The 22,372-nt window shown below is 39.5% G+C and overlaps 4 protein-coding genes across 4 annotated transcripts in view; 2 read left to right on the top strand and 2 right to left on the bottom strand.

The window, feature by feature from the left end:
* The first annotated feature begins 3,777 nt into the window (after positions 1–3,777).
* On the top strand, positions 3,778–7,297 carry LOC112570406 (histone H3-like). The gene is made up of 2 exons (XM_025248822.1): positions 3,778–4,323; positions 6,012–7,297. Exons 1-2 carry the CDS (start codon positions 4,017–4,019, stop codon positions 6,440–6,442), a joined length of 738 nt encoding a protein of 245 aa, XP_025104607.1. The 5' UTR covers positions 3,778–4,016; the 3' UTR covers positions 6,443–7,297.
* A 127-nt stretch (positions 7,298–7,424) lies between these two features.
* Positions 7,425–7,904, bottom strand: LOC112571002 (histone H2B, gonadal). Its single transcript, XM_025249782.1, has one exon. The coding sequence runs from the start codon at positions 7,876–7,878 to the stop codon at positions 7,510–7,512; it is 369 nt and encodes a 122-aa protein (XP_025105567.1). The 5' UTR covers positions 7,879–7,904; the 3' UTR covers positions 7,425–7,509.
* Positions 7,873–8,518, top strand: LOC112570998 (histone H2A-like). The gene has a single exon (XM_025249778.1). It carries the CDS (start codon positions 7,909–7,911, stop codon positions 8,503–8,505), a length of 597 nt encoding a protein of 198 aa, XP_025105563.1. The 5' UTR covers positions 7,873–7,908; the 3' UTR covers positions 8,506–8,518.
* A 4,068-nt stretch (positions 8,519–12,586) lies between these two features.
* Positions 12,587–22,372, bottom strand: part of LOC112570404 (dynein heavy chain 6, axonemal-like) — a 64,697-nt gene continuing 54,911 nt past the window's right edge. Inside the window, 11 exon segments of the mRNA XM_025248821.1 lie at positions 12,587–14,261; positions 14,557–14,703; positions 16,774–16,928; positions 17,559–17,778; positions 18,082–18,293; positions 18,677–18,873; positions 19,499–19,692; positions 20,405–20,602; positions 20,920–21,147; positions 21,619–21,724; positions 21,903–22,113. Of these exon segments, the coding sequence (XP_025104606.1) occupies positions 14,025–14,261; positions 14,557–14,703; positions 16,774–16,928; positions 17,559–17,778; positions 18,082–18,293; positions 18,677–18,873; positions 19,499–19,692; positions 20,405–20,602; positions 20,920–21,147; positions 21,619–21,724; positions 21,903–22,113 (2,105 nt within the window). The 3' untranslated portion in view covers positions 12,587–14,024.

Raw genomic sequence — 22,372 nt, 5'->3', positions numbered from 1 at the left:
TGCCAGAAAGAACTTGGTGACTTACAGAACTAGTCCACCTGTTGCAAAAAGTTGAGCAATGTGCGACCGTTGTGGTTGAAAAGACCCAGCCATTCAAAAGCAGACCGGGCAATGCAAGCATGGTTTTAGATATTTTGAGAAAGACTTATTGGCCAGTTTGGTGTAAAAACAGCACCATGCAGCATGAGAAGAAAATGCTTTTACCCTCCACAAGGTTGTTTTTATGAGTCCATGACAGAAAACAGCATGCAGTATGTTGTTCAAAGCAAACCTGGCTTTCCAAGAAGAGAGAGCTTTTTTGTCCATGAACCACAATTTTGAATTGTTCTGGTGCTTTAAATAGGACAGCATAGCATGACCATCTCTGAAAACTGTGTTGTATTTCCCATCACATAGAAATGTATAAGTTATACAGTGAGCTTCAAATTATGTGAGAACTTTCCCAACAGGATCTTAAAGTATGGTACAGGGATACCATAGAGTATAAAGAAGTTAAGACCAGAGGTTTCATCGTGTAAGGCATTATGTGATAAACCAAATATGAAAGCTGATATTTCATCATTGTTAGTGCCAGTGACACAACTTTGCATGCATGCATAAAAACATCTCATTTGCAGTTCAGTTTCTTTAAATCAGGGGATCAAGATCACAAAAATATTAACTTATTGGGTACCTTGAACTTTGACTCTGATACCCATAAATATTGATAATTTTTTAAAAAGTCATAAACTAAAGATAAGAAGATGATAAAATTATAATTAACATTCAAATTAAGGAAAGCCAAACTTCTCCTCTCTCATTCCATTGCAAACCATCACTTTCTTGTAAATCCAAAGAAAATTTGAGACTTCAAATTTATATCTTCCTGTTTTTTGTTTTTTTAAGGATTGTAAATCTAATCATACATGATTCACTTTGTTAAATGATTGGATTTCATCCCTATTTGGTTACACATTTTGTATGATAGGCATGCATGGGCAGCTCTGACCCAAAAGTTGCTGAAGGTACGGACATATTTGTCCTCCATTGACTCAGAGTTAATGCAGGTACATTGATGGATGCTTTTTTTACAATTGGTTGCTAAAATCCCCATTATGCTCATATTTAGGTCTTTAAAAAAACATTTTATGAACCTCAGACAAATTTGAATGGATTTCAAAAATCATTTCCATCTTATGAATAGGAAACACCAATTTGTATCCACTGAAAGTGCACTGTTTTTTTAAGCACCAGTCCTTTCACTTCACCACACTCAACAGTCTGATGTGTGGAAAATTCCAGGCTTCTGCTGATTTTTTTTTTATGAATCTTCTCAGGGGTTTTTGTTATGTTTTTCATGTGTATAGCACTCACAATTTGTCACACACATTCTTGCTTTACTTGTCTAAGGTTAAGCCTGCCTTTTCTTCCCTTGTTGGAAAGCTGGTGCTGACTTGTATCTTCTGTCACTGAAGCTTAGAACAAAAAAGACACTTGGCCTTACAAAACATTAGCTGTTCTGATATTTAAAGATGTCAAGGTGAAAGATGTACTAGGAAAAAAGAATTCATTCCCAGGAAGCGATATCTACAACCTTTTTATGTCTTTAAGCCAGAGTGTTCTTGATGGAGGTCATCACTTCATCCTTGTGAGCTGCATGTAATGGAAAAATTACTCATCAAACAAGGGAACAAAAATGTGATATTCGATGTTGATGTTTTCCAAAGGTATTTTTTTACAATTGCTTCAGTTATTGACAGAATTTCATAATAATTTTGCACATTTCAGAAGTGAGCACTCTTATTTTTATTTATTTTTGGTGTAAGATAATCATGCCATATATTGTTGCATTATTTTCAGCTGTGTGATACTGTGACTTTTAAAGCTGCATGTGACTGCACAAGTATCAGTTACCTTTAAAGGCTTGATACAAATCAAAGTTGTTCTTGAAGCTGTCCTGGAACAAAATGTTAAAGACATTTTCGTGAGTTTTTCTTTTTAGTGCAGTGACTGCCATTAAGCAGCCCTGAATGGGTTGCTGATTGGTTAACAAGGTAGAGAAAGTTTTAATGGATTTAGACCACTTTGTAGTCATAGTTTGGTTCTAAAGGACTAATGACCTGTAGATGAAGCAATCTTGCAGAAAGGTGAATTCTATGATTTTTATTTTCTGTAATGTTTGCTTTTCCATTGTGGCGTGAAATCAGTGGTGTTTGAGGGAGAGAGTGAGAAAGAGAATTTACACTGTCTGCTGACAAATGATGGGAGTTTGTGTTGATTTTCCCCCAGATATGAGATCAAGGTTGTATAAGGGGCAATTGCAATAAGAAAATGGCTCATTTTATAATAAAAATGGGAGCTAAAGCCCCGCGTTAAGACTGAAAGGAAATGTTATATTCAGTTATTTTATGCTTTTATTTTCTACTGTTTCAAATCAGTAGCTACAAGTTAGGAAAATGTGTGTGGTTATGTGTGCATATGGATGTGTGCAAACATGGATGTTAACAACAGCCAAAATGTTACATTTTAATTGCTGCAAAGCTAAATAAAAAATATGTCTAATGTCATTTCAGGAAGCAACACTTCCTCGCCTCGTTCCTGCTCTTGTCTTCTGTTTTCTTTGTATCGATCAACATTTTTCTGAAAGTATTATTTCCATGCCTCCACTGTTGATCTTGACCATAGTAGTATGCGTAATGACTACTACTACAGTGGATAATGTCGGTTTTATTGTTTACACCAATACCGGATCTCCATTACTACCACTTTCACGCACGTTTTGTAACTGACCCAAATTACTGAAGTGAGCCGTGGTGTGAGGTAATAAGGGAGTGGGGCCAGCGCAAATTATGTAAGGTAGCTGAAATGGCCATGGTCAAGAGGCTGATCGTCCATTCATCACAGCCCGCCTATACAAGAAATACATATGCATAAAAAAAAATTATTAATTAATCTCTTATAAAAACCCGCGAAATAGTGAAGCCGCAAAGGTGTAGTGGCGATCGAGGGATTACTGTACATGAAAAGGCACCAGGTTAATTTCAAAACCAATTCAGTCAAAAAGGCATTATAATTTAGAACAATGCTGCTTCTCTAGAGACCCCCCACCCTCCAAAATCTGTAAAGTTAGTTAGTTCCATAACAAAATGTTCTCGGTGCTATCGCAAAAATAATAACCGAGAACACAAGAATGCCCAAACACTGCAGCAATGTCCAAAGTATGAAAGACATGAAACAAAGAGTATTAAAAATAAATACAGAATTGCCTGTGCAGTTTTAAGTACACTTTGACAGAGTATATGGGACTATAAGACAGCAGTGCATGTACCCTCTGTGGCAGTGTAAGGGAAACAATTTGCCACCTTCATTTTGGCGCTGCGAACAGGAAAGACAAAAACATCCTCCAGACTATATTTTACTAAAAGCGAAGGTTGGTCATTGCAAGCGTATATTGGATCTGCAAGGACTTGTAAGGACCTTGTAAGGACCTGGGAACCCTGCCACTGTGTAAACTTGTGAACATTGTATCAGCAAATGGCTGTATCAAAAGAGATCAGTATAGACAGTAGAGATGAACTAAAATAAAATCAAATGGAATTAAGGTGCTCAATACAAAGAAGGGAAGAGAGAATATATCGTGGATGAATTTTAGTTTACTGCTTGCAAGCCCTGCGCTGTCAGCTGACATTTGTGTACCACGACGATTGCAATATTCCGATGGCCAGCTTTTGCACTTTAACATAGAATTCTTTTATTTCTTTTAGAAAAAGCAGTTCGTATTCATTTTGTGTGTGTGTGTCGCTTTTAGGCACACGAACGCGCACAAGCACGCAGTACGGTGGAAAATGCAGGTTACATTGCCAGCTTGGTGGCCAAAGCGCGTAAACTACGTTGCATTTGATTGGTGGATCGGCAGCTTGTGCGCGCTTTGTAAAGCTGCTCTAGCAGGTCCGCGTGGCAGCGGTATATAGAGCGGGCTGGCAGCTTTTGGCGTTAGCACTTGCCTGCGTCGTTCGTCGATAGCACTAAGAGCAATCATGTCTGGTCGTGGTAAAGGTGGAAAGGGTTTGGGCAAAGGAGGCGCCAAGCGTCACCGCAAAGTTCTGCGTGACAACATCCAGGGTATCACCAAGCCTGCCATTCGTCGTCTTGCACGCCGTGGTGGTGTCAAACGTATTTCTGGTCTCATCTACGAGGAAACTCGTGGTGTCCTCAAGGTCTTCCTGGAGAATGTCATCCGTGACGCCGTCACCTACACCGAGCATGCCAAGAGAAAGACCGTCACCGCCATGGATGTCGTCTACGCCTTGAAACGCCAGGGCCGCACTCTGTACGGCTTTGGTGGTTAGGCGCGCTTCTTCCCCTCAACTGCTTGCAATTCTTTAGGCTCTTTTCAGAGCCCCCTCATAATCCAGATGGCAGGTAATATTCTCTCCACGTCTACCTCAAAAGTTTGCTCTTCGTTAACCAGTAGCAGTGCTACTTAATTACTCGTCGTCGTCATCGTTGTTGTGATTGTTTCAGTGTTGCGTCTGTCCAGCCCATCAGTCCCATATTTTATGTAGTTCTTCCACTGGCTTATGTTTATTTGTGTGGACATTTCGGTCGTCAAAGCATGCCCGCCCGCGTAATTTTTTCTCTTGCCTTCGATCATTCGCTGATCCCAATCGATCTCGCACCACACACTCCACTCACTTCATTCACCATTTTTTTTTTCCTCAGGGAGTGGGAAATTTTTTTTACACCAACAAAAGCGCAGAGTTACACACACACAGACCGACGTAATACAAATAGAAATACAAATCAAAGAAAAAAAAATGTGCCTGCCTGCCAGCCACACAAAATTTGCATTCCGTTATGTTACTACGCTTACAACTCGACATGTCCGTTCAAACACGCTTCTCATTCACGCGTCCTTTTATTTCACTCGCTCACGTTTACCATCCATGCAGACATTATTACATTCATCCTAATGTGACACTACTTATTATCATGCAGGGCAAACAATTGCAAACTGCTCAGCTAACGTGCACCACCACGTAAACCTTTAAGACAAAAAAAGAAAAGAAAAAGTCGTTATGAGTAGTAATCATTAGCCTCAGTGTTATTTAAGCGTGCCACCATGCTCTTCCTTCCTCGCCTCGTTCGTGCTCTTGTCTTCTGTTTTCCTTGTTTCGTTAACATTTTTCTGAAAGTATTCTTTCCGTTCCTCCCTCGTTGATCTATACCATTGCAGTACGCGTAATGACTACTGCTGCTAATACTACTAAAGTGGATAATGTCGGTTTTATTGCTTACATCAATACTCGATCTCCATTACTACCACGTACTTTCACGCACGTGTTGTAACTGACCCAAATTACTGAAGTGAGCCGTGGTGTGAGGTAATAGGGGAGTGGGGCGGCGCACATTACGTATCTAGGTAGTAAAGGGAAATGACCATGATGGTCAAGGGGGGATGATCGTCCATTCGTAGCTGCCTCTATACAAGAAATAGATGCACGACTGGAAAGTTTCCAACGCACAAGTGACAAGAACGTCGCCATTCTTTCATTTCCCCAAACCAAACACTGCATGCATGCAAGCAAAGTATAGACAAACATACAGTATGTAGGTGCGACAGGCACGCTCACTCAACATGAGAAAGCATCATTGCAGTAGTACGATGAAAACATGTTCCATCAGCAGCATGGCCGTCACGCTTCTGTTGTTGTTTGGGGGGGGGGGGAGTGGTCATTGGCCGTAATGCGTATGCAAGCTAAATGGTTGGAATGTCGACTAGTGCTAAGGGCTTTCGCCTCCTAGCTGTCACCACCATTCAGCCACTCGGGCTCCCCCTCCCATCCACCTCTCGCCGCTTAGGCCACCAATCGCATGCTGCCTTAATGACAACACGCTTCTTTTCGAGTTGTCGATTGGAGGACCAATCACACGCTGGTGAAGGCCTACCTTAAAAGCGCGTGAGTGTGCTTGCGGCAAGCTAGTTTTCTCTCTGACTTGCAAGTTAGTTGCTCTCACGTCGACAAGACTTTGAACACACAAGACATTTGCAATGGCACGTACCAAGCAAACCGCTCGTAAATCCACCGGAGGCAAGGCGCCTCGCAAACAGCTGGCCACCAAGGCCGCCCGCAAAAGCGCCCCAGCTACCGGAGGTGTGAAGAAGCCCCATCGTTACAGGCCAGGCACTGTCGCTCTTCGTGAAATTCGTCGTTACCAGAAGAGCACGGAGCTGCTGATCCGCAAACTGCCCTTCCAGCGTCTGGTGCGCGAGATTGCACAGGACTTCAAGACCGATCTGCGTTTCCAGAGCTCTGCCGTCATGGCTCTGCAGGAGGCTAGCGAGGCTTACCTGGTGGGTCTGTTTGAGGACACCAACCTGTGCGCCATTCACGCCAAGCGTGTCACCATCATGCCCAAGGACATCCAGCTGGCCCGCCGTATCCGCGGTGAGCGCGCATAAACCAACGGCTGCTGCTGCTGCTACTGTTGCTACTGTGCGTTAGCCAACTCACACACACGTCAACACCAAACTCCTCTAGGCTCTTTTCAGAGCCACCCACGTATTTCAGACGAGTCGTCAACTTCTCTCTCACGCCAAGTTTGCTATTTTTTGTTTACTTGTACGAGGTTTGTGTTCCTTACTTGTGGTGTATCAGTGTTGTATGTATCATGTGTGTGTGTGTGCGCACGTTTCGTTTGCTTTCAGCGTCTGCTGGTTAAGTAGCAATGTTTACAACACCGCTGTTAACTAATCATTGATGGGCAAATCATGAAGAAAGAGAAGGGAATGTGTGCTAGGGAGAGATCAGACAAACAACTGGCTATAGCTTAGGTGTGGGGCTACTAAGTAAAGTAGCTAACGAAAGGAGTGTTGCTGATAAACGTTGTTGAATAATAACAATAATGTCGTAATCTATATGGATATATAGAAAGAGAGAGCATACCCACGGTCGTAAGGAGCGGTCTCTTAATTAGCGCTCGAGACTTATCTTGACAAGATACAAAGGAAGGGAAGGATAAACAACAGAAGACGCAAAGAGAAATCATGTTACGTGGTGATAGCGGGTTGACAGTGCCTACAGACCTTCAATGAAGGGGGCACAGAGGGGGGGGGGGGGCTATGTTGTTGATTGCGGGAAGCACACTACTTGAAATTGAGGGAGGTTGCGCGTGTGACCTTTCGGGTAATGCAGCGCGAAGACTTGCAAAGACGTCACTAACAACGAAAGGAGGAGGAAGTAGCCAAGCAATAATTGAACACAAAAGAAGTGGTAAAATAGACACACTAACAAACAAACAAACAAACAAACACACACGTACGTACGCCATAAAAATGAGAAGCATAACTACACTAGAGTAAATACATATTAAAATAAAGCACACACAATAAGTGCGAGAGGCAAACTTGCGTGAAGAAGCGTAATGTCTTCACCGAGAAAGTGTGGGTGGTCCTGAAAAGGACCTGTGACGAAGATTAGCAGTCAGGGGTGAGAAGTAGGCAGGCAGGCAGGCAAATAAGTTGGAAGCTTATTTGCTGCTGGTGTACTTGGTGACGGCCTTGGTGCCCTCGGACACGGCGTGCTTGGCCAGCTCACCTGGCAGCAAGAGGCGCACAGCCGTCTGGATCTCGCGGCTGGTGATGGTAGAGCGCTTGTTGTAGTGAGCCAGGCGGGAAGCTTCGGCGGCGATTCTTTCGAAGATGTCGTTGACGAAGCTGTTCATGATGGACATGGCCTTGCTGCTGATGCCAGTGTCCGGGTGCACCTGCTTCAACACCTTGTAGATGTAGATGGCATAGCTTTCCTTTCGCTTCCTCTTCTTTTTCTTATCTCCGGAGCGAACGGCTTTGGCCTTGCCGGCTTTCTTCGCGCCTTTGGAACTGACTTTAGGAGCCATAGTGCATGCGTGCGTGCGTGCAGGGAATGAATGAAGCGCGCAGGGCGTCTGGCCCTTATATCGTGCGGCGGTGGGCGAAAGCGCAAGGACGGCGCGGCTGTATCGGAAAGTCGCACGCATGCGCCGCCTGAGCGTCGGTATATAAGGCGAAAAACGCCCCTGCCGCAAGCATTCACACGCAGCGCTGCATCGCTCGCTTCTTGTTCGTTTACTTCTATCAACCTTACTGACGCTCGCATCATGTCTGGCCGTGGCAAGGGAGGCAAAGTGAAGGGAAAGAGCAAGAGTCGCTCTTCTCGCGCCGGTCTGCAGTTCCCCGTAGGACGCATCCATCGTCTGCTTCGCAAAGGCAACTATGCCGAGCGCGTGGGTGCTGGAGCTCCCGTGTACCTGGCTGCCGTGCTGGAGTACCTGGCTGCTGAGGTGTTGGAGTTGGCTGGCAACGCCGCTCGCGACAACAAGAAGACGAGAATCATCCCCCGTCACCTGCAGCTGGCCATCCGCAACGACGAGGAGTTGAACAAGCTTCTGTCTGGCGTCACCATCGCGCAAGGTGGTGTGCTGCCCAACATCCAGGCCGTCCTGCTCCCGAAGAAAACCCAGAAGCCGCCAAGCGGTGGCAAATAAGCTGCTGCTACTACTCGTCAAAACTTAGTAGCAGCAGCATCCAGCAGCCGTAGCATCCTGCCCACTACTAATGGTCCTTTTCAGGACCTCCACTTTTTCCCGATGTTTGGCAAGTCTCTTCTCCACATGGCAGTTTGCTCCTTTTTTTTTTTTTAATTTTCCTTTTGTTTCCCCTCGGTTTTTGCACAGAATGAGTCGATACAGGTGTGTGTGTGTGTGCAATAAACACCACCACCAGCGGTAATGTGGCTTTAGGTAAGTCCCACGATCTCCACATTCATTTCTGAAATTTCCTCTTCTGCGTCTTCTGTCTAAAACAACTGCAGTTTTGTGCCTTACTTCCTACAAGTACTTTCTTCTATGTACAAAAGTAAAAGAATAAGATGTAAACGTTGCCAGGCTACAGAAAAAGGCTTCTAGCAGGCAATGAATCCGGTTTTACTTTGTCAAGCACATTGTGGGCGGGCGAGTACTCTGTATCCATTTAGGGTCACACATCATATTGATTACAGCAGCAGCGATTTCTAGCAAGTGACTTTTAGCCATCAAATGGTTTTCTTTTTGGTCTACCATGTCAATGCCTGTCTTACTGTGACTACAAGATAAATGTGTTGTGGCACATTGCACAGTCCCCAAGCAATGATGCACTCGCAATTATATTCAATTTCAACTTGGCAACAAGGTTATAATTCTTAAAAAATGGACTCTGAGAGGTCTCTATAACATTTAACTCTTCTATAGTCAATCTGGATCTCTTCATTGTACCACTGGCAGGGTTTATGCACACAGTAATCCCTTGTTTATAGCGGGAGATGCGTTCCAGTACCACCCCTGATAACCACAAATCTGCAAAATAGAAGCGGTATATTTTTTATGTATTTATGCACTGTATTATACTATTTCTTAATTGTTAGAATTAATATTAGTAATACATTTTATACACTAGACTTTTTTAATGTAAAAATTCATAATATATATATTTTCCACTGATGGAATTTCGCTGAAAATCCGCAAAGAAGCGTAGACCCAGGAGACAGTTTTCCCATTCATCTCTTGTAAAGACCGCGAAAGGTGAAGCGCGAAGTGGCGAGGGATTATTGATTATTGCTCAATACAAACAAGTGAAGAGAGCATATCGTCAATGAGTTTTCGATTACTGCTTGCAAGCCTTGCGCTCTCAGCTGACATTTGTGTACCACGACGATTGCAATATTCCGCTGTGTCCGATGGCCAGCTTTTGCACTTTTCCATACAATCGTTTGATTTCTTTTAGAAAAAGCAGTTCGTATTTTTTTTTCTGTGTGTGTCTGTCTCTTTTAGGTACACGAACGCGCACAAGCACGCAGTACGGTGGAAAATGCAGGTTACATTGCCAGCTTGGTGGCCAAAGCGCATAAACTACGTTGCATTTGATTGGTGGATCGGCAGCTTGTGCGCGCTTTGTGGCGTTAGCACAGCCAGCACTGGCATCATCATTCCATTTCACTCGTTCACTTGAGCAGCACTCCACTGAGCAGAGTCCATTCGACTCCAGCACATTCCAGATTCGAGGCTACACCCGATTCGGAATTCTGATCCAGAAGCACGTGGTCCTACTCTGCCATAGTCGACGGCTCCAAGGCACAGTCGGGTGGTGGCCGGAGAAGACCAGTGAGTGACCTCTATTGTTGCCCTAGCCCTAGCATTACTATTTCTTACTTCTTATTAAAAAAAAAAAACCCAAAAAAACAACAAACTATTACATAAATAGTGAATAGGTAAATTAATAAGTAAATTTCAGAGACAAATTAACTTCTCAAAGTACAATCAAATTTCAAGCATAGTACTCCCTTAAAAGATAAGCTGGTTTTGTATATATATATAACATAAAAGTGCATAATGTGACCTGTCCTTAAATATTAAATTTCCTTAAGCAACCACTTGTTTGCAATGGGGTACCACCCTCATCAAACAAAACAAGGGAAAGATAAACATTGCGTTAAAATAATAACAAGAAGTCTGTCCAAAAAAAAATATGGCGTTTGAGGAAGACTTTATTGTCAGTGAGGCGAGCAACGACTCACTGGCAACTGAGACTGACCACCAAAAGTTCGAAAACAACTTAGAAGACGATGACCCTGACACAGAGTCGGACGATGACTTTCAAGCCGTAGTGAGTAAAAACCGGAAAAGGAAACTTCTCCATAAAACATCTCCCAAAGAGAGGAAAGGTAACATGCCTGAGCTACGCTTCCCCATAGTAATTGCCCCTGTGCAGAAGGAAAACAGGGCAATTAACCACAGAGGTCAAAAACAAAATAGGCGAGGTAGTGGAAATACGGCCAAACGCTAGAACAAACAAATTGGCTGCTCAAACAAAAACCAGAAACAGCAAGCTACAAATCTCAAATCCTTTCTAGGGTTTGCAGTAACCTGTCACCTGCAGCTGGCCATCCGCAACGACAAGGAGTTGAACAAGCTTCTGTCTGGCGTCACCATCGCACACGGTGGTGTGCTGCCCAACATCCAAGCCGTCCTCCCCAAGAAAATCCAGAAGCCGCCAAGCGGCGGCAAATAAGCTGCTACTTACTACTCGTCAAAAACTTATAATCAGCAGCCGTAGCATCCTGCCCACTACTAATGGTCCTTTTCAGGACCTCCACTTTTTCCCGATGTTTGGCAAGTCTCTTCTCCACATGGCAGTTTGCTCCTCTTCTTTCAGTCCAAAACTTTATTTAATTCTTCTACTGCCCTTTTCTTTTTTGTGTGGACAGTTTGTCAAAGCGTATCCACTCCTGCCTACCCGTGTACCAAGACGGGTCTTCTACCTAGACTCGAACTCCCAGCAAGGTATGCGTCTTGTACTCTTGTTGTAAGGTCAGAACCAAACTCTCAGCGAGAACCAATGGTCTGTGTATACTTCAAAATTAAATTTAACAGTTGAGAAACACGCAAAACTTTTAGGTTCAAATTATTACAGCTTGCAAAGAGATGTGGATAGTGTACTATTTTCATTTGATAACATTGCGCGAGTGGGTGTTTGATCGTCTGCTAAAAAGTAACTACAAGTCCAATTTAATTAAAACATGAAAAGGCTTAACACATACAACTCACGCTTTATTTTTGGTTTTGATAAAAAATATCACGAAAATGTCTGCTATTACATTCAGTAACACTAGAAGACCCAGCGAGGTATGCAGAGTTATTTGAAAAGCAATCAGGAATGAAAAAAGGCAATTTCTCTACCACAGGAAAAGCTTGCGAGACAAGCTGAATATAATACAGCACTAGACCCAATACAGTCCCGATTCAAAATGCAAAAAAAACTTTATTGGTACTGTACTGGCCTTACTTGAAAGTAGCCGAGGATCATGTATTCTTTTCTTTCACGTGTTTGTGGACATGCTCATGTTCTTCCACACGTTCACATCAGTAAATTATTCCAACAACACGCATTTCTCTCTAATCGTCCTTGTGCAGCTTGAGAACAGCTCTAATAAAACTAATCATAAAACCTGTGGATGCTGCTCAAATTCGGCAGTCAAACTGCCAGCTGGTGAGTTTACTTTTCTTTCTCGCAACCCCACCCTCCCTACTCATCTATAAACACGATAACTAGTTTACACTTAGTTAAGATAACTGCATGTGTACTTTTGTGCATGTGTAGGTCTTCAGGAGGATGATTATTTTCTCTAGAAACCTGTCTGTAGAAGGAGGGAATAAGTTGCAAAAAAGTTTTTTCCAAGTTTGTTTTGTAAGCCACTGATTCAAAGAGAGGCAGGGGGGAACACATAGCATCTAGGTAAAGGGTGTCACAAGGGAGGGAAACTGGACCGAGGGGTAGAACTATTTAGGGAACAACCGCTGTCACTCATTTAAACCATAGATGATACAGTAGCTTACCTCCACATAAACAAGGTTAGTAAGAGAACAACAATAAGCCTGTAACTAGTTAAATACAACTATAATTCATTGACTCATTTCTTAAAACTAAACCATGGTTGAACTCCAGCTACCTTACTAACAGTTGAGAACACTGAAATAGTGCTGAAGACTTATGAACAGACTATAAAGCATGCAGACAACACGAGAAATTCAGAAATTTATTCACACATGTTTATCAACTTCTAATAACAAATAGTAGAAATTGAGATAATTACAACTATAAACAGATGCAAAATATATAATTGGCTCTCTGTTAAAAATTGCTTGCATGTGCATGCACACACACAGATAAATTTAGTGCATTTTATCTTTTCAAGTAATGCAGGTAGAAATGATTTGTGTGCGTTTGTGGATGTACACATCCACAACAAAAATAGTTCACAACAATTTGTATAGCATATCACAGTTTGAGGATTGTATATCAGCAGTATGCAGGTAATGATGGATAAAGATTTAAGGACATAAACAGTCAAGGAAATCAAGAAAAAGTAAGATTACTATCACAGCTGACCAAGACCAATATAGCATAGATCTTTTTCTCACAATTCTTGGTTTTGAGAACCTAAATTATGTGTTAGTTATGATTATATGTGTTAGATTATTTAAAGCCTGTTTTAGCATTTCATATACACCATGCAAGTGATAATTTAAATATAATGACTGATTTTGGTAAAAAGTTGATAGGCTCATCATCTGACCTAAAGACTGGATCACCAAAACATTTGAAATGAAGTGCTATGAAAATAATTGAAACAGATTAAACAAATAAAGATGAAATATGGGTAAGCCTTGCACTGCATGTTCTAATACAAACACACACATACAAAACCTTCCATGACACAAACATACCTGGTTCAGAATTCTGTGGTACAACCTTTTCTATCCTTGACTCTTTAACACTCAAACTAAAAATTACTGACATTCTCTGAAGAAAGGAATACTTGTGCTATTGGGCAATGATATATTTTTTGCACAACAAGCTAAATATAGTGAGCCGTCATAGCAGTCTTTTTATGCCCTTCACCCAACAGGGTAAAAAAAAAATTAAAAACAAAACAGTTTACTGGCACTATGTAGGAAACTGGGAAGAACCACAGTTTTACTTCAAGTCATTAATAACATTTAATAAGATTCACTTTATCCTAAAAAATATTAAGGAACCAAAATTCATATCTTATTCTCCAGAGCTAATGGCATGCTATTTCCATTTTGGGAAACAAAGTATCACAGAAATACTTCATCCAAAGGCAAGATTAAAGATGAGTCCCATTTTTCAGTTAAGTAGTACAGCTTGTAAAGATCATTCTTTTGACCTCGATCTGTGAGATATATATTTACTCACTGGCTGAATAATGACTCTCCCTTTCTAGCTCATGTACATTGTGTTTGCACACATTTCATCCTATGACAGCATGAACATAACAGAACAGTATCATACATGTTTGCAATCAGATATGTGTGCATGCATAATGCAGTTCACAGATAAATAAAAAAACATTATTTACACTAATTTTTTTCCTAAATCTTGTCTATAGCTGGAAATGATTTTTAATTTTTGTTGACCTCCTGTAATTTTTATATAGAATACCACAGTTTCATTCATCTATCTGACACATCATAGCAACTCCTCTGAGTATCCAAAAGTCAGGTGGCTGTGCTGAAGGTATGTTGACAGCTGTTACAAAATTTGTGGACAGTCCTGTAGAAGACAGTGTACCTGCTCTAGCTGGGGTGCGGTACAGAGGGCACTCATATGTAAACACAGATGATATCTCAGTGGTTGACGCTTCAGTATCATCCCTCACTGCACTGGTATCCGGTGTGACACGCACCTGTAATTTTTACAGTGCAATTTTAGCATTACTGTGAAACTGCTTAAAATAGTTTTGAAATAAATCTTAAAACAAATTAGATCTTAATATTTACTCTAAACGTAAGCAGAATTTAGATGAAAACAGCCAAAAGAAGAAATTATTGAATACTGAAGAAAACACTATAATTTTTTGCAAAATAATCATATTTAAAATAGAATTTACTTGTAGATGTTTATTTTAGAAAAACAATCTTTTGCCTATTAACAGTAAATAATCTGACACTTGTTTTTTAAATTGTGACAATGAAACATACTGCCACTGGCTCAAAGTGGATCTCTGGCATGGCACAGAAGCGATGATCTGTCTGTTGGTCTTGTAGACAATGCAGCTCTGGGTTCCAATTGGCTCCATCAAGATATAACCCAAACACCAAAACTCCATCTTCTGGAGGACTACTTCGCTGTTGAATAGAAATATTTTAAAAATTATCAGTTAACTGGCCTTTATTTAATATTAAGTACTCAATCTTCACAAGCATAACAAGTTTACAGTAATTAAAAACTATACTGCTGGTTTGATGTTTTATGTTTAAAGATTTTAAAAGAAAATTACATCAGAATTTAACAGCTTTTTTTCAACATTATGCTTCATTTGCAACAATGAGTATCACGTGTTCAAGTTATTTTTTAGCATAATTTTTTAAGTTTACAGTTTATAACTATGAAACAGCTTAATAAGAACATTCACATAATAGAGCAATGAGTAAAAGTAAATGGAATTGTTAGGTTGCATTATAACAATGTTAAGTATTCAAATTATTATGTCCAATTATTGAAGTTAAGCATTCATTACTTCCAAGCTAGAGGAAAGCCCATTTGGAGTCCAGGAAAGATCGAAATATCTTCCCATGAAGATATATAATAATTTCAGCTTAAACTTCCCAAATATTTTCATATGATAAAATTTATCCCTTGCATAATATGTGTTTTTATGCTTTGATTTATTTGATTATGGACACAGATTGAAAAATGGGCTTGAAAAAGGAAAGAATGAGGGATACAGAAAATTAGTTTTTAATATATTGACTGTTATAAACCAACCAGTGAAATGTGTGTGTAGGGATGATCTAGTGTGAGTGAGAGATATTGTACATAATGATAGATAGGAATGTGTCTGAAAATATATATATAATTATAATATCTCAGCACCCCTTAATTAAATTAATTAAAGAATCTTACATTTCCCTCCCCCTAAAATCACAATCCAGTCAAAGAAAGAGGATCTCTTCTTTCGTTACATTAATAGCAAGTAAACTAGTCTGGTGTTGATTATAACAATACATCAAACAGCACATGATTAAAGCATGTTACAGTCTATAGCAAAATGCATATATGTGTACATGTCATTCCAAGTCAACATACGTTTAGTAGAACCTGTACATAAAGCAAACTTCTGTATATAAAAAGGAAATGAAAGGATTTTAAAAACATAGTTTTACTGTATCTGACTACATATGCTTGGGCAATATTATGGCATCTATTGAACCAAAGCCCTTTTTTTCATTTTTGCTTGATTTTTTTTTCAATGTTTCAGCTACAGATACACCTAAAATTTGTATCATCACTCAAAGTATACTTTTCTTGTTGTTAGAAATTCACATAGTATTAAATAATCCTGAATCCCCTCTTTCCCCTCCTCATTAATTTCTATCTACAGGTTAGAGAAGGTTCTGCTCATAGGGGCAGCAACTCTGCTGTGATATGTCCTTAACTGCTGGCATGACAGAAAACAGATTCACACCCTCCACCCTTTTCTCTTTACCTCTATCTCTCTCTCTCACACACACACACACTCCCTCCCACTCAGGCACACTCCTTACACCCCAATTTTTCATAACGCTAAGAAAGCAGCTACAGCAAACTACTGAAAAACAGGGGTCACAACTTTCTAAACTCTGGAAATAATCTGAAAATTCAACACTTCAATGCTGAAAGGGCTTACGAAAATGTTAAAAGCTTCCACAACTATTAATTACTGCACACAGCAAACTACACACTTACCATTCTGGGCAAATATTCTTGATTTAGCAACAGTTTAATAGAAGCACATTAATCACACTCTTAAGTTTACCGCTTTTTGTTTTACATCTTCTGGTGGTGTATTGTTTGTCCTACTTAAAGAAAACTTGACAAAGAAATATTTTTCTTGAAGCATTCTTAGTTTTCCAGAGAACAAACCTAAATATGATAAGCAGAGAAGGGATGAACAATCTCTTTGATGATTAGATGTAAAGAAACTGAGATTTGACAAGTTATTTTTTTATTTACTATTTCAGTCTGCAGTAAATATATGCAGGATAACATCCATAAGTAAAAGCAATTTTATGCAGAAATGCTGCTCCCTCTGCATAACTTGATATGCTATCATGGTTTACTAGTCATAACATACAGCCACAGCTTTCCCTCCCACAAAACAAAGAAGCAGCATTTCTGCACACTAAGGAGGTAAGTTTAGACAAATCAACACTCACACCAAAGGCTGCATCATGGATTACCAAATAAATGTTTTTGCGTTTAAGTTCTTGAATTTCAAGATGAGGCTTCTTCACATGAAAGTTGAATTCCAGAGAGTCAATAGAGATCCCCACTTTTCGAGCATGGTTCTGCAGAACTGCTGTCAAAAATCCTGTAGATTGCATTGACACAGGGTCAGTTGTAGATTTTGAGTTAAAAATTAATGTTGATAAGGGATTTTTGTCAAGGCAAAAGAGGTGAGAAAGCAGGGGATAGCAAAAAAGATTTCACAATAAAATGTGTTGGTCTTTAACAAAGTTCTGCTATTTTCTACTTTTAACAATGCATGTGAATCCAAAATAAGACAGTAATATGGCAATCAAAGTGTGCCCCTTGTGTACTGTACGTGGTATGTATTAAGTATGTATTATGTGCAGAAATTAGGATTTTTGAAGGATAGGACGTACTGCATCATGTAGCTAGCATGGTATACAATTTGTAGCTAGCATACAGCTTACTTTTTAAAAATCATATAACTGCTCTATTACATACAGTTGTTTGAAAAAAGGCATGTTTGTACTCTGTATGTTTTATTTATTTTTATTTAGTTATTTACTTTTTGTCCTTTTAAAACCATAGAGTCTGTGAGTCTATGTTGTTAATGAGAGATGAAATGCATAAATGGCTATATGTGGATATTTATATGTATCCATGTTGACATAATATATATTGGTGTCTTGCAATAAATAAAAGACAAAAATGCTTTTCTTTCTACATATGTTCTCATTTGTATCATACCTACCTTGAGGAAAAAAGAATGCAGACAGCCAGAAGCTGTTGGGTTGGATACGAATGGGGTCACTCATATCAATGTCTTGCTGGCCAGTCTGCTGAGTTGCTTGCCGAAACTGTTGCTCTATAGTCTTACATAAAATCTCAGCCCATGTGGAAAAGAAATCGACACGACATTCTAGATCCTTCACCCATGTTCCAAGTGGCTTGTTAGACTCATAGGATACGGCCTAGAACATAAATGCATTCCTTTACTTTTTTGATGGAGAAGCATTTTGTTAGTAAAGTCAGTAAAACTGCATCACCACCTCTCAGGGTCTGTTGTTTTGGATTAACTAAAAGTCAGACAATTTAAATTTACATTTTTACTGCTCAACAATCTTGAGATGGCTCACTGTGCCAGATAAATGCCATTTTCAAAGTCCATCTGCACCAATCCAATTATTTAAAATCCAAATATGTTCCAATAATTGCCATAGACTGGTCCCCTAAATAATATGTTGATAAGCCCCTTCATATTTTGCTACACTCACACTCCACTGTGGTGGTACTTCTTGCTTAAGAATCGACTTATAAGTCTCTTCCAGTTGGTCCGACATGATGATCTCTCCCTTGATGGCCAGGCAGAGTAAGCGCAGTGTAGTATGAATGACATGCAGTAAATTATTGAAGCGGTCCATCTCCTGGCGCAGTACTGTGATCAAGGCTGAGCCATCTAGAATATTCTGTGCTGCTGTGTACAGTGCTGTTCCAGGGAACATTTTAGAGTGTGTTTAAAGCACAAATACACATAACTATTTTGAGCACAATCATGGCATAACTCAGTTCAGTTCTAAAAAAATTAAAACCAAGAAGAAGGGAAAACACTTAGAGAGACATCCACTCATTTCTTTTACCTTTCCTTCATAAAAGGTTGGATCTGGTCCTAACAAAATATAGATTAACATATACAAAAGGTTTGCCCAAGAAAAGAAAGATTCAGACAACAAAAACTGTAAATTTTGTTCTCACCTTACCCATGCACTATGACAAAAATGACAATAAAGAATACTTACATAAAAAATTATCTTGTTAAATGTAACCTCACTTCCCAGATATTTCTGCCTTAGTTTTTCCAGTATCACTCACCATTAACTTTGTCCTTATCAAGCCCCTTGGTGTTAATGTCACGATTGACTAGCCCCTTCACACTAAGATGCATTTGTTTCTGCTGAGATGTACCACTTGCCACAGTCTCCACTTGAATGGCCTCTACAGTCTGTGGCACTTGTTCCAATATGCCAGAAGCCAGCTCCAGAACAACCTCATCATCAGTCTTCTGAGACCTACATTTGATGTCAGGAAAAATGCAGCATACTTCACTCAATGTTCAAAATTAGAAGAATTGTTAATGAGTTCAATAACCCTGAAAGTACACAGTAAAGTTTATTTGCTTGTGCTGACCTCCACTCTGTGCCACATGTTAGAGCCATAGAAATTTGACTGATGCTTTTTCACTTTCCCTAGTGGAACTATCTGCCCCCTTCTTTCCAAAATTTGTCTACATTAAAGACCTTCAAGTCAAGCCTTGAAATCCATCTTTTTGAAAAAAAGTTTGCAACTCACTAACTCTTCCACTTATTTCTAAACTCCCCATCTTTGTGCATGCTCTATCATGTTTGCCACTTTATGTATCCTGTATGCTGTTACAGGCGTTTAACTGCTCCATAGCAGGAAATGTTCTTCATACTTTCTACTATTATTGGTAGTATCAGTATATAATATTCAATCTTTATTAATCACTAGAAATAAAGTTTTAATTTCAACATGCAAACCTTAAAGAGAAATGTTACAACTTAATTATTGTCAGACATGTTTAACATCCTTAAAGGCTCCTGGCAAAATCTCCAGCTATGTGGGACAACAAAACATGGAGAGGATATATAAACGTATTTAATGCTACATGCTTACCCAGATGAGCCATGTGATACTCGAGGCTGAACATCCACCAGTGTGTGAATGATTTCAAAGGCTTGCAGCTCACGGCATGCCTTCTCAGAAATTTCTGTCATGCCAAAAATGTCAGGGGCATCGACTACTGGTAGTTCTTCCACAAATGACAGCACCATGCTAAATGGCAGTGAGTCTGGGACTGGCTGATACATCTGTAATTAAAATCTAAAATATGTATTAACTCATATATGAACATCACTAGCCAAATAGCTAGGAATTTATTAAAATCTTCAAGGAAGGCTCCAAAACATGGTAGTGTGCAAATGAAAGCCACTATAGTTTGTTGCCTACTCAGGCATGTGGCTGAAAAGCTCCCTGTACCCATCTAGCATTCACCATTCTATGGTCACTTAATTATGGGGTTCTTTAATTGCCTTTACTAAAGAACCCAAAATACTAGAGTGTACTTAAGGAAATGATTGTAAATTATGTGTGGGCAAATTTTTTGACACTACTGAGTGCTGTGAAGAATGACAAGGATGTGGGACCAAGGTTTGGATGTTATAAAAAAAAAAAGTGACCCAGAAAGTCTTCCAAGATTAGTTTTTAAGAAACAGTACGTGCAAAACAGATGTACATATTAATGTTCTAGATTTTGAAAACATGAAAATCTTTGTATGTTGTCTTTGTTTTTATTTCTAAATAAGCAGGTTCAAATAGTCATCCAAGCTGTCAAATTTAAAAGAGTAGTAAATGCTTCCTACTATGAGTGTTTCCACATTGTAAACTATTATTGCACATGTGCTACAGCTACTTATAATTGTAACCAAGGTCATATATGCCACATAAAGGCTAACTTCTAATCATGCACATACTCACAAATAAATGCCACTTAAAAACAGTAAAACATAAAATGATACTGACTTGACCGGAGGAGTAAGAGTAGCCTGGAAGAAGTGATTCTGGACAGTAAAACTTATTTAAAAGGTTAAGAAGACATCGGCGGTCCCAATCATCTGTTACACGGCCCCCATAGCAGACTTCTCCAGTGAGATACAGCAAGGCTTGCCATGGTACATCTTCCTGGCTCTCCAACAGCATTTGCAGCTTCAGTATGGCAACCTACACAAGGTCCCTCTAAATATTTACAAAAATTAACTCACTTCCTATTTTTGTCTGGAGTTTTTCTAGTGCATAAAACTACAGAGCTTAATAAAACTTGCATATGGAATGAAAAAGGCAGAAAAAAACCATTATTGCTGTATGTGAATGCTCAGTTGTCAAGTTGTTATTGAAATTAACGCTATGATACATAGCTTACTGGAGAGTCAAGCAAACTTAATAATTCTGCTAAATGGTGGGATTTTTTCTGCATATCTCACAACAAACAGGCAACTATTAGACGATCAAGGTAAAAAAAAAATTCAATGGGCATTTACCTCTAGATCAGAATCATTAAACTCATATGGAATGTTCCATCCAAGACGTCCAAACTTCTTGCGTTCATGGATAACAGCATTGAAAAGGCAGAGGCCATATAGCAGTGTGTGCCAGTTAGGTTTCTTAACCCATTCTTCATACATGTGCTCTGTTATAATCCCTGTCCCAGAGCTACCAAATATCTTGAGCATGTTGGCTTTAAGTCCTTTTGGAGATTCTACAGTCATCTGCAGAGTAGATATAGAGGAAAGCACTGAACACTCTGTACATGCACTATTTGCATCCTTTAGCATACACAAAGACGACTGTTTTGAACTCTCATGCTGCCTGAACTTAACTTTCATGATTACATGCGCAGTATGCATGTTTAAAGTGTTTACAACACTGGGAAGAGCACATGACTATGACCTATAAGACTGGAAGGCACAAAAATAATAAATATGGAGACACATACAGCTGCTTTTACCACTTACATGTTGAAATGTTGACTGGACTGCAAACTTATTGTGTTAAAAGCATATTTCATTCTTTTTATATGGTTACATCACAAGATCCCAGCTGAGAACTATGGTAAGCATAAATTTTATAAATTAAACAGTAGGTTAATGACTTGACAGTTCAACACTTCAAGCACAAAATAATAATAATAATAAACCAGGAGACATAAAAATGTCATGGACTACTAAAATCAGACTGACCTTAATGCCTGTCTGTAGAATTGACACAGGAAATGATGAGTCTGGCCGAGAACTAAGCCACAATCGAAACTGAGGGTCAACTTCATCTGTTGTTGCGCGATTGAAACTTCAAAACAGATTAAAAAATGTTTGATTTATTCAATGTTATAACCATGCAAATTCCTCAAAGTTTTATTAATAAAAGAGCTTTTTGAGATGATCAAGGAGCCAGTTTCATCACAAAAGAATTAATAAAGCAAGCAAATTTTCTTCATTCAAAATATAATGAGGCAGCGATGGCTTACTTTTCCACTATGTTTTGGAGACGAGGCATCCATGATGCTGCAAGATGGCAGTTTTGAAGAAAGACCCAACGACCTTTGAGCACCTGGGCCTTATTAATAAGCTCTTCTGCACGTGGACCCTGGCCACGCCCCAGTGAAATCATGTCAAGGTGAAGTGAACTTCCTCGCAGCTCCTTAGCAAACCTCAACAATTGTGATGCAGGGTCACATCCTGAAAGTGATGAGAAACAAAATTTTAAAATGATCTGACATCCATGATATACTGTGCCTTTTTTACAAAAATTGTAAAGATGTGTGAAGTTGGTACCCTAAGGACAATTTTAGCAACGCTAGATGTGTCTTAATGCTATCACATAAAGTAAATAAAACAAAACTAAAAAATAGAATTGAACTAAAATTGTATACAAATAAACATATTTCAATAAATTTTAACATATTTGTTACTGCAATGGCAAAAAGACTGCCTTCAC

This window comes from Pomacea canaliculata, linkage group LG8 (assembly GCF_003073045.1).
Source record: "Pomacea canaliculata isolate SZHN2017 linkage group LG8, ASM307304v1, whole genome shotgun sequence".
In the NCBI taxonomy this organism is placed as follows: Eukaryota; Metazoa; Mollusca; class Gastropoda; order Architaenioglossa; family Ampullariidae; genus Pomacea; species Pomacea canaliculata.
The sequence above is the reverse complement of the archived record's forward strand: the minus strand, read 5'-3'. Positions and strand labels throughout refer to the sequence as shown.

What these genes read in the sequence shown, in the direction of transcription:
- LOC112570998 (XM_025249778.1), top strand. Translation starts at nt 7,909, where the DNA reads ATGAAGCGCGCAGGGCGTCTGGCCCTTATATCGTGCGGCGGTGGGCGA.
- LOC112571002 (XM_025249782.1), bottom strand. Translation starts at nt 7,878, where the DNA reads ATGGCTCCTAAAGTCAGTTCCAAAGGCGCGAAGAAAGCCGGCAAGGCC.
- LOC112570406 (XM_025248822.1), top strand. Translation starts at nt 4,017, where the DNA reads ATGTCTGGTCGTGGTAAAGGTGGAAAGGGTTTGGGCAAAGGAGGCGCC. An exon ending in CACTCTGTACGGCTTTGGTG is followed by an intron (nt 4,324 to 6,011) that starts GTTAGGCGCGCT and finishes CGACAAGACTTT; the next exon opens with GAACACACAAGACATTTGCA.